This window comes from Hydra viridissima, unplaced genomic scaffold (assembly GCF_058129835.1).
Source record: "Hydra viridissima isolate aposymbiotic clone 2 unplaced genomic scaffold, HvirCarnegie_v1 scaffold_1, whole genome shotgun sequence".
NCBI lineage: Eukaryota > Metazoa > Cnidaria > Hydrozoa > Anthoathecata > Hydridae > Hydra > Hydra viridissima.
The window spans coordinates 10,290,468-10,308,299 of NW_028324300.1; the positions used below are offsets into that span (position 1 = coordinate 10,290,468).

At 30.4% G+C, this 17,832-nt stretch overlaps 1 protein-coding gene across 6 annotated transcripts in view; it reads right to left on the minus strand.

The window, feature by feature from the left end:
* Positions 1–9,225: 9,225 nt before the first annotated feature.
* Positions 9,226–17,832, minus strand: part of LOC149893291 (uncharacterized) — a 72,399-nt gene continuing 63,792 nt past the window's right edge. For 4 of the 6 annotated variants that reach the window (XR_016456257.1, XM_090099868.1, XM_090099863.1 and 1 more), the window contains 3 exons: positions 14,399–14,587; positions 12,775–12,960; positions 9,226–9,953 (listed from right to left, as the gene is read on the minus strand). Coding sequence is in view for 3 of the 6 variants with exons in the window: in XM_090099868.1 (XP_089955994.1) it covers positions 9,373–9,953; positions 12,775–12,960; positions 14,399–14,587 (956 nt within the window). In the remaining 3 variants the exon portion in view is untranslated. Of the gene's footprint in view, positions 9,954–12,774; positions 12,961–14,398; positions 14,588–17,179; positions 17,711–17,832 lie in introns of those variants that run through there. The other 2 variants (XR_016456255.1, XR_016456256.1) reach the window with 2 other exon arrangements.

Below are 17,832 nucleotides of genomic sequence, written 5' to 3' on the forward strand. Positions count from 1 at the left end.
GTTTTTATTATGTGATACATGCGAGAGATATAAGTTTTCGGGAAATTTTGTTAAAAGCAAGGAGATCTAGGAGTCGTTTCTTGAAAACAATACACACACACACACACACACACACACATACACACACACACACACACACACACACACACACACACACACACACACACACACACACACACACACACATATATATATATGTATATATATACTTATAGAATTCACTTTAAAAAAATTTCACTATACAATTTTTTTTTTAACCTTTATTCCAATATGTCATTAACGATACTATTTGAATGACTTTACCTAGGATTTGTTGAACTATTAATAAAGATCTTAAATAAAACGATTATCTGCCGGTTTAAAATGAAAGAATTTATATTAAACTTAAACTTTGCCTCTAAGGGAGAAATCTGTTCATTTTTTAGCTTCAGCTTCTTCTGAAAGACCATTAACAACACTACTAACTTTAGTTAACCTAGAACTCGTTGAACTAATGATTGCGTTCTAAAATAACAGAAAACATTGTTTTGAATAAACTTCGGAATTTCTTGAATTATGCAAAAAGTTATATTTCTTAATTAAATTTAAAACCATTTTTCCATCCACCCCCTCAGATGTTCATTAAATTTTAATCAGTGATATCTATCAATGAAATATGAAAAAAATCGAAATTTGAGCTCCCAACTCCAAATGGTTCAAAAGTTACGATGCTCTGATATTTAGCCTAAAATACCATGTTTTTTGTCCACTTCTGCATAATGGTTTTTACAGCATCACTTTTTTTGAATAATTCAAATTCTAGTGGAAGAAAACAGGTGAAAATTAGTACTTAATCGTTAATGAGGGTACTGAATCTAAATATGTTGAGAAAATAACAGATATAAAATTTTTTGATTGTCATTTTTTGATTTTAAATTAGCGAAGACAAATTTTCCATTTTTTTACAATGGGTTTTACTTACAAATTTTCCTGGAGATGCCCAACTCTTTTTATTACTTGAATTTTTACCAGATGAAAGAAGGGATGTTAAACCCAATTCAAGGATATGGAGTATTAAATGTATTAAAAAAGATTTTGTTTTTATTAAGATGCTGTCATTTGTCTACATATAGTTACATGAAATCAGCTGTGATATACTGAGCCTAAAAGTTGTTTTAAATTTGAATTAAATAATTAACGAGTTTTATTTGTATATTCATTTTGTTAATTATGGCAATAGAGAAAGAAATTGTGCCTTAGTCAACTAGATCAATACTCAATGGTGTTTAGTGTGAACTTGAAGTGTCTCCTATAAAAATTCATTTAGTTAAATTCTCTAATAAGCTTTCCCTTAAAAATAGAAAGTTAAAGGAAGATGAAGAAGCAGTTACTAGGAAAATTGCAACTGGTCAGAAACAAATCTTCACTTGGAAAGAGATAGTTAAACGAAGTTGAAGAAGCAGTTACAAGAAAAATTATAAGTGTTCTTAATGTCAATGAATCTAATTTTGCTGCACCAGATAAGATTGAAGTTCCATAAGAGATTCAAACCAAAGTCGACAAACTATATTTCCTTATTGACTGCATAAAAGAAAAACTTAAAATTTTATCACAGATGGCAACAGTTTCAAGTTTTGGTTTTAGTCCCATAATCATAGCCTGCAGAAAAACAGCAAAAGAGTTTTCAGTTTCCAAAAGTGAAATTCAGAAGGAAAATTTGCTACATGAGCAAAAAGGCATCATTGCATTTCTTAATGTGGTTAAACATCGAATTATCCTGATGAATTTGAAACTGGTAAAAACTTTTTACTGTAAAGACGAGTATTCAAGGAAATGCCTGTTTAATAAGACTACATTAGTATTGGAATAAAAAAACACGTCTAAAAAAATGATTTTGAGTACATATAGGAGCTCTATACAGCCATCCCAGTAAGCACACAGGGTTGAAACAACGTCAAAATAACGTTGATCAACGTCGATCAACGTTATTTCAACGTTGTATCAACGTTGTGTGCTTGCTGGTAATAAGTTAATGTTCCCAGACGATAAAATCGGATTTTTCCTAATTTTTCAGTCTTCGGCCTATATGATGCATGCTTGCATAATATTATAAATGTTGATTTACTATTTGATGAATATGGCTTAAAGCGTGAATATGTTATACAAAATTTATCAAGTCAAACTTAAAACTTTCACCAGAAAGCATTTGGGTTAAGATCTTCATAAACTTTAAAGAAAATTCAACACCTTTAATAAATTTAGAAAAATTTGGAGAGTTTGCATTTTGTTTGGGTGGCTCATCAGCAGAAGGTAAGAGATTGTTTTTAATAATTAATTAGATCTGGGATGATAATAAAAGTTGACTTGATATTGAGACGATTCATTTAAAACTATTAAATACAATTCTAACTTAAAATGCTTACTTTTTTATAATCTAATTAAGAATAATGTTTCTTTCTTTAATAATGTTATTTCAGAAGAAAAATATTCAAAATAAAAGTAAACTAATTTTTTAAAACTTAATTTTATTAAAAAAATATCTCTCATTTATTACTGAATTTCTTAGCCATTAAATTAAATTTTGAATTTAAATCAAACAAAAAAGAATTTGTTTCCAGTGCAATAAGGTTATGCAATCTCAATTTTTTTTACTTAAATGCACTTTTGTCATTCATTAACAAATAAATTATATCTGAAAATGTTTTTAAAAGTAACTGCCAAATTTAAAAATTTCGAAAAATAAATTTAAAACTATTTTTTGCTTCAATATACTTACAAAAAAATTTTTTTAGTAAATGTCCCGTATTTTTAGCAAAAATCCCGAATTTTTTGCAAATTTTCCCGTTTTTTTGAAAAAAATCGATGGCCACCCTAAGTAAAGGCGGTGCTTAGTGCAACTTAGTGGACACTCATAGATATTTAAATTGAACGATGGGTTCTCTCTCGGGTTCCTTTTACTTAAAATACATGAAAACCATAGAGATATTTTTGAAATAAATATTGATTTTGGCAACAAAATTACACTTAAGCATTTAGTGAACACTTTAGTAACTAACAAAATATCACATTTTCAACTTAATTTGATTAATTCAAAAATCACTTTTTGTAGCAGCAGTTTTTTTCTCCTATTCTTGTAAACTTTTTCACGAGAAAAGGAGAAAAAGCAAGTCTTAAAGTCATTATTTGTAAGTATCGAACTTTTTTTGCAACTGTTTGCCTATACTAGACCACATGCCAGTATACTTAAGTGTTTTGAAATGGTGCAGAAAAAATATTTGATGATCGCAAAAACTACAGATTATAGAATAGAGATATAAATTCTGTCGCCAAGTTTGCCTCTGTCTTAAACAACCGTCAACTACTGAATAATTGATTTGTCAGAACTTGCATGTTAAGATAATATAAGTTTTTTGCCATAAAATGTGCATCGAAAATAGATCCTGGAGCATGATTATCAAAGTTTACATCTGAAAAAAAGTAAACTTGTGTATGCTCCTCTAATTCTTCATAATCACCTCTCAAAATTGAACAGTTTTTTTCAAGGTGCTTTTCTAAAAAGCGCTTCATTAACATTTAATCAAACTTAACAAACTTTGACTTATCCAAAGTATCCTTTGTTGCATTTCAATTTGTTTGGAAGTAATTGGACTTTAGAGTTTTAGGAACATAAGGTTTACCAGTATAACCCTGTTACCAAAATTTTTTGCAGTGAAGCTTATAAACATGTCTTCTACAAGTAAGTTATAATACAATAGAATCCTTTGTATTTTTGAACCAAATATTTGTGCCGGCATAATTTCATGCTTTTCTTGATTTCCGCTTTAAGTTGCTGAAAAAAGCTTAAATATGTTTAAAAAAATTGAAAGTAAATGACTGCTTTTAATACTATAGTTAAGTTACTATCTTTTTCATTTATTCGAAACTATATGATGATGTGTAAAATTCTTAATAAGATTTTTACAACTTACATTTCCCATTTCCCAAAGAATAAATTTAATTTCTTAATCCTACCTGTATTGAAAACTAAGAATTAATTTTTGTTGCAAACTGTATTACAAAAAGCTTTTCTGAGACTTTTATCTACAAAAAATGTCTTAAATATTGGTCTTATCACTATAGGCGGCATCTTGAATTCTTTTGAATTCAAGAAACCTTTTCAGTTTACCTTAGCAACTCTACATTGTAAAGTGAGGTTTTTAATTCGCAATTTATAATAATATATATATATTTTTTTCTTATGTATATCACAATTTCCTTATTGTAAATTCTTTTAGTAAAAAGAACGAAAAATGCAAACAGCTTTTTTTCGTTTTTTTTAAGAGTGATCTGTTTTTAGACACCAGTTGATTACTTGATTTTTTTTATTCAAAATTTGTAATAGATATTAATCAGTTAAATAATTTTAACTTCATCAATTATATTAAAAATAGATTATATCTTGGATAGCTAATAATAGGCTTGGGCTTCACCTTTAACAATACCATGAATATTAGCATATCCAAAAAAGTTTTTTAAAAATACCCAACATAATGTTTTTTTGTTTTATGGATAATTTTTTGTATCCAATAGATATAGAAACATTCACTAAATTGATTCTTTTTGACGATTTCTGCCTTCTCTAATTAGTTCATATTTTTACAAAGTGAACTTCCGAACCACTTTATAAATGATTTATGGGTCATTTAAAAAGCATAGAAAAATAAATCTCCGTATTTTAGTTCGATATTTTTGGTGCCTGATTTCGTATGAAAAAATACATGTTTTTGAGTGCAATTTGTAAAACTTTAAGAATGGCGTTATATTTATATTTTTGGGCTAAAACTCTTTCTTTTTTCAAATAGGTCTACTATTTTAGGTTGATGGGTTTCAATAAAAAAAAAAAAATTAGCCATGGCCTAGCCTTTATAAACACAATGAAAAATGCTATGAAATACGTAGTATATGAAACAAAAAAATTAAGATTTTAGTTTTGTTTTATTTTCTGAAAAATGTATAAAACATACTTTTTTAACAAAATTTAACAACATAAATCTTAAGCTGAGGCATTAGACACAATCTACAAAATAAAATTCGCATTTTATTCTTTATGTAATTTGCATTACATACACAATAAAATCCAATAACAAAAATAAAATTAATCCTAGCTGACCTTATCCTCATTAATCATATAATAGATTATCCAATCATTTAACAGCTGGTCCAAAAATCTTGTTTAAAAGGACTACAAAAATGTGTTAAGACATACAGATCATTTCATATAGATACGCTTATTGGTAGAGAGCTATTGAATTGAGACTCAGTTATTCGCGGTGCTTCTTTAACTCTCTGTGACTAAGCAGTACTTGCGGCAAAAAGAACTGATTCTAATTAAAGCATAAAAGATAATTCTGGTAATCAAGTGCAACAGATTGAGTTTTGTTGCTTTTGTTTTGATTTGCTTCTATCGTAAAATGATTCACGATTCCTTTTGGCCAAAATTCGGTCTAGATTTTTGAGAGTTCTAATCAACAATTCAGATTTGTGTGGAACTCGTCTCATTTAGATCAATATCTTTTGGAACTAATGTAAAATTTATAAAGAATAAAAAAACATTTTTTTTTTTTAAAAAAAAAAAATTTTTGAAAATGGAAAGATTTGAAATTTGCACTATTTTGAAAAATAAGTTATTAATTGGAGCCGCATCACAGACTGCGTGAAATATTATTAGTGTGTTTGGCTGTCGTGTTACTACGCAACAGACGAAATAATCAAATCGGTTTGGCTAATTTTTTACAAGCAACATCGACCTCACAAATAAGCAACGCGATCACTTTGAATAAAAAAAAATAAAAAAGATACCGCTGCGTCTGAACCTTCTCCAAGTACCAATGAATTATCGTTTAAATTTAGTGTTACCAATTAAAAGATATTGAAATATTTAGCTCAAATAGTCAAATAAATCAAATTTCAGCTTTAGTTCTATAAAATATATCGTTGACGCGTAATACTTTCAGCTAAATTTTTTATTACAATCTTTAGCAAAACATTTTTTGACTGGCATACTAGTTTTAGTTGTCCATTAGCAATCGCAGCCCTTATGAACCCGTCTCTTATCTAAAACCTGTTCACTACTATTAAAGCCCTTGTGAACTCTTTTACAATTCTTTCAATAGATTGACCATGAGCAGAGAATTCAGTCCAATCATTGAGTTTCAAGAATCTGTATAGTCTTACTTCTTAGAGCAGAAAAATAAAAAAATTCACTTCTCAACATTTCTCAAAATCTCAACATTTTTCCAATTACTTAGATCAAATAGATTCCGAGCTTCAGGACATTTTTCTTGGTATATACTGGTATTTCCGATGTCCGTATGCTTCCTCTCATCTAGAACTTTCTGCATTACAAATTTTTCATTCCCATTAATTTGAATTACGAAGAATTGTCTGAAAAATGCTTTCATTGTGTGGGTTTCAGGTAGAAAAGTAGGCATTCACCTACTCAATATCTTATCTCACAGTCTCTTATCAGGGCTAGCTGTTTAAGTGGTGGGCTTTGAATACTGCGTATATTTAGTACTATTAGATGTTAGTTTTACATTTTTATAAAAATATGGGAAAAAGTTAGTATTTTTATTCTAAACAAAGAATATTACCTAAATTTCAAACCACATGACAGAATAAACTCCCATGGTGAACTCTATTAAAGGCTTCAAGTTTTTGAGATCAACTCTCTCGAAGAGATGACAATGGCAAACTTAACTTACAAAACCGCATGTAGACTTTAAAACTTCTGGTGTACAATGATTATTATTGGTGTGTTTTTCGTATCCGTGAGCAAAAGTATGAACGAAGTTTGCTATTCTTGCAGCAGAGTTAGTGATTAGTGCTACATTTGAGGCAGCAAGTGGTTCTCTTACCTTTCTTGCCAGTAATTCACAACAAAAGGTATATTACCATATAATTTGTAGTAAATTTTTTTATAAAATGTTTTTTCCACAAATCCTTTCTTTTTCTTGAGTTATCTATGTTTTTGTTTTAAAAGGGTTTGTTGTCAGATTTTTATCTATTTTTGGGTATGGTGATGTTTATGGGAGAAAATGGTAGACTGTCTCTACAGATTTGTCGTACAGATTACCTATAAGTTTAACAAGCACCCTAGCTTGTAGATGCTTCTGGGTGCAACAGATCAAAACAGCCACAAGAGTATAAATAAGGCTATTGACATTCCGAACTGTATGTCAAGCAGCAATTTTTAAGTCAATACTCTAAGAGGGTATTAAGTTGAAGGATAGAATATTGAAAATTTACAGATGGAACGTTGATCTCTGAATTTTGATAGCATGCGTACTGAGGAAAACGAATATCAGGATGTGTTATTTAAAAATGAAAAAACCAAAATAAAGTTGGGTACAATACATTTGAAGATGGCAACGCTAAAATAAGTGCTGCAGGATTTTACATTGTTCATAATAAATACAATTTATGGAATCCAATAAAGATGATCATTCTCCCTAAGGTGATGGACAACATATTGACACACAGTTTCTAAGAATTGAATATCCGACGAATCGTAGTTTTCGAGGAAGTAAATTTTTTAAAGTTAAAGTCACCCCAGCAAATGTTCGGAGAGACCTTTTTCATCAGACTGAAATGGGCTTTTTATTTGCAATTATTTGTTTTAGTACGTTGAATGTTTAATATGTTGAAACACTTTTAAAATTAAGAAATTTGTATAAACACGCTCTTTTGTTTTTTGTATTATGTCATTTTTATTTGTCTATATCTATCAATGGCTTAAGTTATATTCTGTTATAACTTTTTATGGTTCTGGCGACAAGATCATTAGATCTTCTATCAGATACCAAGTTTTTATTTAAGTTAGCCTATATATCACGGATTTTATTGCATCACGAAAGCATATATCTCGGATTTTGATGTATTACGAGAACATATGTCATGGATTTTGTTGTATTACGAGAGCATATATCACGGACTTTATTATATTACGACTAATTAAATGTAAAACTGAAAAAAAAAAAAAAAAAAAAACGACCGTGGTTGATTAGGTGATTTTTTGATCATTTTACAGCATTATTGCTCTTTACGAAGTCCTTATTGAACCGTTTATGTCATCGAAAATCTTGGATGGTATCACCTTTTCGGTGCTTAGAATTATAAATTTGAATAATAACTTTACCAAATTATATGATGTTTCGCGTTATCTTGGTATTAATGGGAGCATGATAATTTTTAAGGGTCGTATCTTTTTAAAACAACATAACCCTAAGAAATCAATTAAAAGAGGATACAAGCTTTGGTCAATTGCTGATATGGATAGATATCTTTTTAAGTTTGAAATATATACGGGAAAGAACAATAAATTTACTGATCATACAATGCCAAAGTATTTTGGATTAGGTGGTAATGCTGTAAGCAAATGACGAAATCTTTACAAGGAAAATATCATGAAGTTTACATTGACAACTACTTCACTTCTGTTCCTCTCGTGGAGTATTTATTCTCATATTGTATTATATTTTGTAGAACTTTGCGTATCGATAGAAAGTATCTGCCTAGTATCTGGTAGTATTGTGATGATCTCATGTCATCAGGCTTTAAAAGACTATAACACTTATACGGGGGAGGGGGGGGGGGCCGAAAAGGGTGATATGCTTTGTTCTCTATATGGCACATGCAGGAAATCTCTACAGTGGTGGCACCGCGTTCTTTTTGGTCTAATTGATAGGACTGTTTGCAATGGTTATGTTGTCTACAAGAAATTGAAAGATAATAATATCAGTTTTCTCAATTTTCGAAGGCCAAGGAAAAATTTTGGGTTTTCATCCCAGCCTCGAGAAATAAGTTTGAATATTGGGTGTTGCATTTTTGCCTTTGTTGCATTTTCCTATAACTTGATGTAGTCTAAATCTGGACTTTCATCATTTTTTAAAGCTTTAACTAATAAAAGATCATTCACGGGATAATTAATAGCAGGCATAGCATAATGATGATAAGTGCCCAGGCTGGGCACTTATCATCATTATTTCAAATGATGTTAATGACCATGCATAAACACCTGCTTTAAATGATACTTCCCTAAACAGTTTTTTGAAGATTTCAGGAGCAACACAACACAGTGTCATACTTTTGGGGTGATAATATGTATATGTAGATTAAATATTCTTTTTTATTGCTACCATTTCATCAAATCTAATGACCCGGGTTTTTTTTTTTTTTTTTAAAGTTATATAACTGAAAAGAGATGTCTAAGATTAAAATTTTTCATTATTCTAATTACGAAAAACCGATAAAGTAAGAATTACAACTTTTACTGCGGTATAACAAGTAATTTCTAACATATGTTTAAACTTGGATTTATATTCGAAAAAAGAAGGGCTAAGTGGCATAGGAAACTTAATTCATCTTTTCGCTGACTCTCTTTTTAGCCCGATCTTTAACATTCTTATCCATATGCTTGAAAGCTTCTCCTAATTTCAATTCATCCAAAATACCCATGAATTTTTCTACTGTAAGATCCGGATGCCTTTGATAAATTAATTGAAATAGCCTATTAGCCGGATTATACTCACTCGAATGCATTACAACCCTTCTAAATTTTTCAATTTGGATATTTGTGTATTTAAGTTTTTCTGCAGCGCTTATCCAACCATCTTGAGGAATTAATAATTCACTTATCTTCTTAATGTTGGAAAAAGTTAGCTCTGAAACACACGAAATTTTATTCAGATCAGAAGGGAACTCGACATCAATGGATTTTAGAACTTTTTTAAATTTTTCCATTGAAATCTTTCCATGATTTGCTTTTAAGTGCTCAAGCCAAGCTTTTGCAGGGTTACCACCTCCTGCAGTGGCTAGTTTAATGAAAGTTCTATCTTCCTCGGAAAAGTTAAGCTTATTGGAAATTTCAAACAGCGTAGATAAATCATTACCAATATTTAGAATAGCAAATAGCTCACTTCTTCCCACCATAAAAACTAAAATAGAAGTAATTAAGAACTAGTTATATATCAAAACAACTTTTATTTAGAATGATGATAATAATGATGATGACGACGATGAAGATGAAGATGAAGATGATGATAATGATGATGATGATGATGATGATGATGATGATGATGATGATGATGATGATGATGATGATGGTGATGATGATGATGATAATGATGATGATGGTGATGATGATGATGATGATGATGATGATGATGATGATGATGATGATGATGATGATGGTGATGGTGATGATGATGATGATTATGATGATGATGATGATGATGATGATGATGATGATGATGATGATGATGATGATGATGATGATGATGATGATGGTGATGGTGATGATGATGATGATTATGATGATGATGATGATGATGATGATGATGATGATGATGATGATGATGATGATGATGATGATGATGATGATGATGATGATGATGATGATGATGATGATGATGATATAATGATAATTATGATAATGATAGTTATGATAATGATAACTATGATAATGATAACTATGATAATGATAACTATGATAATGATAACTATGATAATGATAACTATGATAATGATAACTATGATAATGATATTTATGATAATGATAATTATGATAATGATAATTATGATAATGATAATTATGATAATGATAATTATGATAATGATAATCATGATGTTGATGATTTAATGATGTTGATTTAATGAGTTGTATATAAAAACTACTTTTGTTTACAAAAAATCGATTAATAAAGAAGTTCCTTAAAAATTGGGACAAAATGATTGCGTTGTAATACAAATTGATCTTTATATAGATAATACTTTTTTTTTTTTTATGCGTTTTTTAAAAGATGGATGTCTAAAAAGAAAAGTTTACCAATTTCGTTACATAGAAAAAACTCAAGGAAAACTGATGTTGCAAAACATTTGTTTCGCTTTTTATTTAACATGTAGTTTGACTAATAAAGTTGAAACAATCAACAGGTGTTAGAATTTGTTGCTTTTCTGGTTTTTAAATTGACTGCTCTAATAATTTAACTAAAGCGGATTCAATGAGAGTTACAGAAATTTACAAATGACTTAAGAACATTCACAAAGGAATAGCAAAAGAGCCAAATTATTGAAAAAAAAAAAAATGGAATAAAAATCTTGAAATATAATGGAAATTATTTTCACAATGATATGCTTGACATCATGAAAACTATATGCAATCAACAACTTTATTATGGATTAAATAAAGCATTTCGTATGTTACTAAGAGACTTTAAATAAATTCAGTATCAAACATTTAGTTACTTTTATAAACTTTGCATGGAAAAAACCTTATGGATAAGTTCACATAATTGTATAGATTTAAAAAGTAGGCTTTAACACATGATAATAAAAATAGCAACATAAATAAACTTAAACATTTAACCAAGTAATTATGCAATTATGTCAAGTAGATTGTAAAAGAATTCGATTTTAAATTATCAAAAATAAATCTAAGCAGATGTCTCAAAAGTAAATCACCACTTAGAAACCAGATGAACCTCTCGGTCTCAGATTATTATACGAATCTGGCTGTTTCACAAGCATTGGATTTCAAGAATTTCTGTTTCAGATTCACCAAATTCAATTTCAAAGATTTCTAACTCTTATTCCTCTGATTGTAAGTGTTTTCTTCGATACAGAGATTGATTTCATTTTCATTTGCAAAAACGCAGCAATTGAGTTGTGGGCAACTTAGGTTTAACAAAAATAAATCAACTAGAATAGAAATGTTTGAAGTAATGGCTTTAAAAAAAGCACCATTTTTTACTTTAGCGAAGTAAGGACGTTTTTTACCTTTAAACACTTGATATCTTATTGTTGTTTGTGTCCGATATAAGCAAAGAATTTAGCCGCATAATCGATTGATATATTGATGTACAAAGATTTAAAACAAAAATGAATTACTTTTAAATAATTCTAAGTAAGCTAGTTATTCTTCTAGGCTGTTAAATTTAATAAACAAAAGAGATGAAATTCTAAATAAATGTTTAGTTTGAGTGGATTGATCGAGCGAAATGTTAGCTATATTTAGAGCATAAATAAGAAAAAAAAGCTTCAGGGTACGACTGTGTTAGCTGAAAAAAAGCTAACAGCCCTTTTCGTTTTGTCTACTGTATATTCGTCCCATTTGTAAAATGAAGTTTTTGGGGCAACTTTCATAACTTCTCATAATGGTATTCTATTATTGAATCTACAGTAGATAAAAATATAAGTTGATAAAATTACAATCGCTTTTGGTAAATCAGCTTAAGTATAATCTAAGATTGTTAGTTAGATAACCTTTCTTTGCAAAGTAGCGTTGCCAGTATTTCTCTGTCTCTGTAGAAATGGAAGAAAAAATATTAGTTTGTTTTCTCTTTATAAATCAGAAACTAGCGTAGACAATGTGACTTTTATTGCTCTGACGTCAATTTCAAATATGTACTTGAAATGAAACAGTTACAACAAAGACAAAAACTGTGTCACAAATTAACAAGCATTTTATGCTTAAATCAATTTTTAGACCCTCCTGTGCATAATATATAATATTATTATGATATTTTTATTACGAAATATAGATTACACTTCTTTCACGTTCATTTTTTTTCTTACCGGTGTGATAACTTTTTCATTAAAGTAATCATTATTAAACTAAATTTTAAAACCACGTCCAAGATTCTGAGAAAAACACCTTCTTTATTTTAAGTAAATTTACGGTTTACTCATTCTTATATTCTTAATTTATTTATTAAAGCTGAAAGAAATTGTTCATTAACAACAGAGCATCATATTTACCTTTTAATGGAGATGCTAGTAATTCTCTTTGAAAGAGTTGCTCATCAGAACTGAGAACAGTTTCATCATTATTAAAAGTTTCTTCAATCGCATTTCTTTCCTCAGCAGCTTTTTGTTCCTCGCCTGTTTTTTTTGCATCTGCTATTTTATCTGTAATAAATTTGCTCTGTGACTTCGGTAGTTTTTCTAGAAATAATAAAGTAAAATATATTGACCTAACCCAATAAAAAAACGGCCGAGATTGAATCAATAGTATTAGAAGATAAAATGACTGATAATTTTGAGTACATAATAGTTAAAACTCTTAAATAAGTTTAGAATAAGTTACACTTTTACGAACAATCATTCACTACCGATCAAAAGTTTTCGCACACTTAATTAATAATACTTAAATCTAGAAAACCTTTCAATGATGTGTAAAGTAATTTTAAGATATAATAATTATTCAAAAAATTGTTTGATTTTTAAGAAGGTGATATAATGTTTGAAAGCATTGGAGATTCAGATGACCTGTGCTTTACAAAAAAAAAAGGGCGAAAACAATGGGGATATCAGAATATATTTTGATCGCTTTTATTTAATTTAAATTCAAATAACATTCACTGAACTCATAGCTGGAATAAAAACGAAATAACCCTGTAACACTTTAAGGTTGATGTATCTAAAAAGATACTCTAAACTTAATTAATCCTTTTTTTTAAAATTTCATTTTTTTATTTTCCAGATGACCGCCTGCTGTTAATAAATACTTAGAACAGTAAAGAACTCTCAAATCAAAAAAAAATATTATTCATTACACATAAGAATTTTTAAAAAATGTTTAAAACTGCTCTTCATTACAAACAATAAATTCTTGTGGGGAATCCAATTTCAAGCCATTTACAAGTGGATTCCTCAAAAGTTATTGAGTCAAAAAACATAATTTCATCATCTTTGGATGAATTTATCTACAGTTGCTATGAATATATTTTTCAGTCTCCCTGAAAATTAGCGTAAAACGGCAAGAACTATTTTCTTCTTCTGTACTGTCTGAAGAATCATAACTTTCGCCTTCTCCCATTCTAGTTGTTTTTCTTTTGCCAATTACTGTAAACATCAATTAAAGATTTTTTCTCATTTAATTCTTTCTTTGCGTATTTGCGATACCAATATTCTTCTATTTCTGACCGTAGATTTGAAGGGGAAATATCTTTTTTTTCTTTTTCTTTATGAATAATAATCTTATGTAAGTAGTGTTTTCAAAACCAAATATTGAAAGTTTGTCCTTATTGTCATAATGGACATACCTACTTGAAATAAAACAGTTAATGCCCAAAGACCAAAGTTCTACAAAGTCAGATTTTAGACCGAGTCAGAATGAAATAATAAACTTTAGTTTTGTGATAACTTTATAATGGAATATAAATTACACTTTTTTTAACAATTTTTTTTTTTGGCTTTTAATAGATTGATTACTTTTTCATGGAAATGATATTTAAAAATGCTCAGTGTCAAAACAAAATTAAAGTTTCTGAGGCAAACCACTTCTTTTATTAAAGTTAATTTACAGATTATTTGTTCTAAATTTTTAACTTTCCTCGCTGAGGCTAAAGAAAAGCATTGATAAACGGAGCATCATAGTTACCTTGAAAATGAGATTCTAACATAATTCTTCCAAAGTATTGCTCATCACTAATAATATTCTTATCATTGTTAATAATTACATCAATCAAAAATCTTCCTTCTGCAGCTTCTTGTTCATTGCTCTGTTTTTTTGTATCTTCTGCTTCATCTATATATAATTTGCTCACCGAATTTTGAAGAAACTGGATATCTAAAAATGTAAAGTAAATTATATGCACACAAACCCTGAGAAAAAACGGTAGAGGTTGAATCAATACCATTAGAAGACAAAATTACTGAACTGTTACTTAGAAATTACAGAACAAAATTACTTTCCACTATCGGTGGAAATAGCGCAGTTTCCTTAAAAGGCCCACAGTTGATCAAGCTGAAATAATTTTCCCCTCTGAGTGATATCCCTGTCTACTCTCTTTTAGTTTTTGTTGACGTCTAACTTCATGCGTCCGTGCAACGGGTGCTGGATCTATCAATTAACATGGTTCGCACTCCCGAATTACTTTTTGTACATCTTCCTTTGTTGCAGTCGGGAACTTCTTCCGAACAAAGTGCAAAGTTCTTCTGGCTCTACAGTATCCAGTCCCCTTGTGTATTTCCAAAATGGAATCTCTTTTCATCAATGCAATTCCGGCGCAATTCGTAAGGTCGTTAAGTTTCAACATCCACTGACCAGGAATTCTAGTTAATGAGTTGGCCAAGTTGTCCTTCGACAATGTCAGCTTTACGTCAATCTTCAAATTATAGTCCTAAACTAACTCCAAAAACAAGTTCATTCTTCGCCGCATAAGCAGTTCAGCTGACGCTTTTGACCTCAGTCTAGACTTACAGCATCAGAAATCCAATGAAAAACCGTCACGGAGTTTGTGAACAACTGAAGTATGTTGAGCTTCCATGCCGAAACCATGTTAACACCGCGTGGTGCGGCGTCCAGCTCTGGTATGTTTATGAGATCTTCAGATCTGTTTTTACACAGCCATGTTGCATCTTCAACGGTGACCCCTGCAACTTAGAAAAGCGCTCCTAATGCCAAAGAGCTAGCATCAACTCATACTTTACCCTCATCGCTTCTTACTTCGCATTCTCCACGAGCAGGTTCATTTTTCCCCACCCTCTTCAACACTTCTTCCAGCACGCACCTCAGCCCCATATCATGGACCTCATCATCCCACCTATTTGTCAAAGAAACCATCTACGTATCGCGAGGTTAGAATTATTTTGTTCTATCTCCAATTTTAAAAGTTGGGAGAAAATGAATATTGATTTTAGTTAGTAATAATAACTTTTAAAATACGCATTACTTTATAAATTTTTTTCTTTATAATTTGCTTAAACATAAATTATTTAAAGCATAAGTTATTATTTCTTTAAAAATAAAAGCTAAAACTTTAAATAATTTTACTTTTAGAAAAATTCAAAAATTTTCTCCCAACGTTTAAACTTGGAGATAGAACAAAATGATTCTAACCTCGCGGTATGTCGATGTCCCTTATTTAACTTTGTCATCTTGTTCAACGATGGCGCTCACAACTGATTTCATGAACATCGGTGCCATATTAATTCCAAAACCAAGTCGCGTCAACAATACCGTTTGCTCTTAAACATCACTGTTTGATACGTCCTTAGCGTCTCATCCGCTTTCAGCTGGAGGTATGCTTTGCGCAAGTCGATTTTTGCTGGGTTATTATCCACTTCCGTTATTTGCTCTCATACTCTTGCTTAACGTCTTCTGTCCATCCAATCGATTGAACACTGCTTCGTGGTCCCGTTTCTTAATTTCAAGTCGTGTTTTTTTCTTTGCTTTTTACAATTGCACATATTCCCCCCAAAACTTGCTTTACCTGACGGAAGAATGGTAAGTTCTCTTAGCAATCATATTAAACTCATACCAAGCATAATATTTGCTCCAAAGGGTCGAAAACTCGCCACTAGAACCTGATCCCGCGCGCACACATTGCCAACCTCAAGTGAAGCCGTTGCCGTTCCAACACAATTTTGAGCTTCGCCTCCAAATGTAGTAATCTTCATATTGCTTGATCGCTCCAGTCGATTGTTTGAAACCAGTTTTTGAAAAATAATTGTCGTAAAGCATCCAGTATCGACAATAGCTCTCGCGTTTCTTCCATCTACCTTAATTTGAGTGACCATAATCCACGGGTATTCAAAATCGTTTCTTTTGCAGTTTTAAATTTTGAAGACAGTGCTTCCGGCAGTCCAACTACAAACGCCACCCGCACCGCCTCGTCTGGCAACCTTACTAGACTCACCAAGCGTTTCAGATCCGCAAAAAAAACGTCCACTAATTCCTCATCGCTCACTTTCCGCTTCGTTAACGACTCATATGCTGCGTAAGCATTCAAAGAAAAGGCTTGCAACAAGACATCCTCAATTTTACTCGCATCTTTCTTGTCATCTGTTCCCTAGCCGTCGCAGAATGCGTAGGTATTACTTTGCAACAAGATAGGAAAGAGCACTGTCAACTCAACGTCTTGCATCTTCGTTATTACTTGGGTTAGCTGCAACGAAATTGCGTCATCGAAGTTACCATCGTATTTTTTGAAGTTATCCGAAAATTTCAGAGATGACTTGATTACGTCCCGTTAACTTGTAGCTTTCTCGCAGAGAATACAACGTTGCAATTTTAGATCTTCTTTACTCATTAAAAAACTGTCTTTACAAAAATTTCTCATTCGATTTATATTTTACAAATCACCTCATATATGTCCAGAAAAAAACAGCTCAAATTGTATTTAAAAAGTTTTAAGGAAACTGCGCAATATCCACTCACCTTAGTGTAATTGCAGTTTATAAACATTGTGGCTTGTGTACAAAACATTTCAACTACTCTTTTGAAGACTATAATGAGAAAATTTAGTTTAGTTTATCAAAGCCATTTGGTGATTTTTTTAAATCTTGGTCCGTCGAAAAAGTAAACTTTGTAAATTGTCCTTTGAGTTTGCCAACTTAGCATACTAAACAATCACAAGAATCAAATCCTCTGGTCTGCGGTTTAATAATTTTTTTGTTAAGCTCTTGTAAATTTGGAGGAGGTAAATTTCCTTCGCAAACTTTTTTTGGCAATATTTGCAGGTATTGCATATACCCAATAAAATTCTATCCTTCTTGAAAGCTTTTGATCATTCAGAGAATAGTGAGACTATTTTTTCCGCAATGAAATAATATTGGCTGTCACGTTATGAAAAGTAAAGGAACCATGAAAATCTTCTTGATGAGTTCTTTTTTTACAAGTCATGCCTGAAGCAAAAAAAGCTCACCATTCAAAATTTATTTCTCCGTCTATGTTTGATTAGGGGAAAACCTCAATGAATTGGACAGTTTTTGCAAAATGATTTTTAAAAGTAGATAAAATTGTTTAATATATATATTTAAATATGTTTGATAACCACCGACTCTTGCGCAATGATATAGTAAAACAAAAAA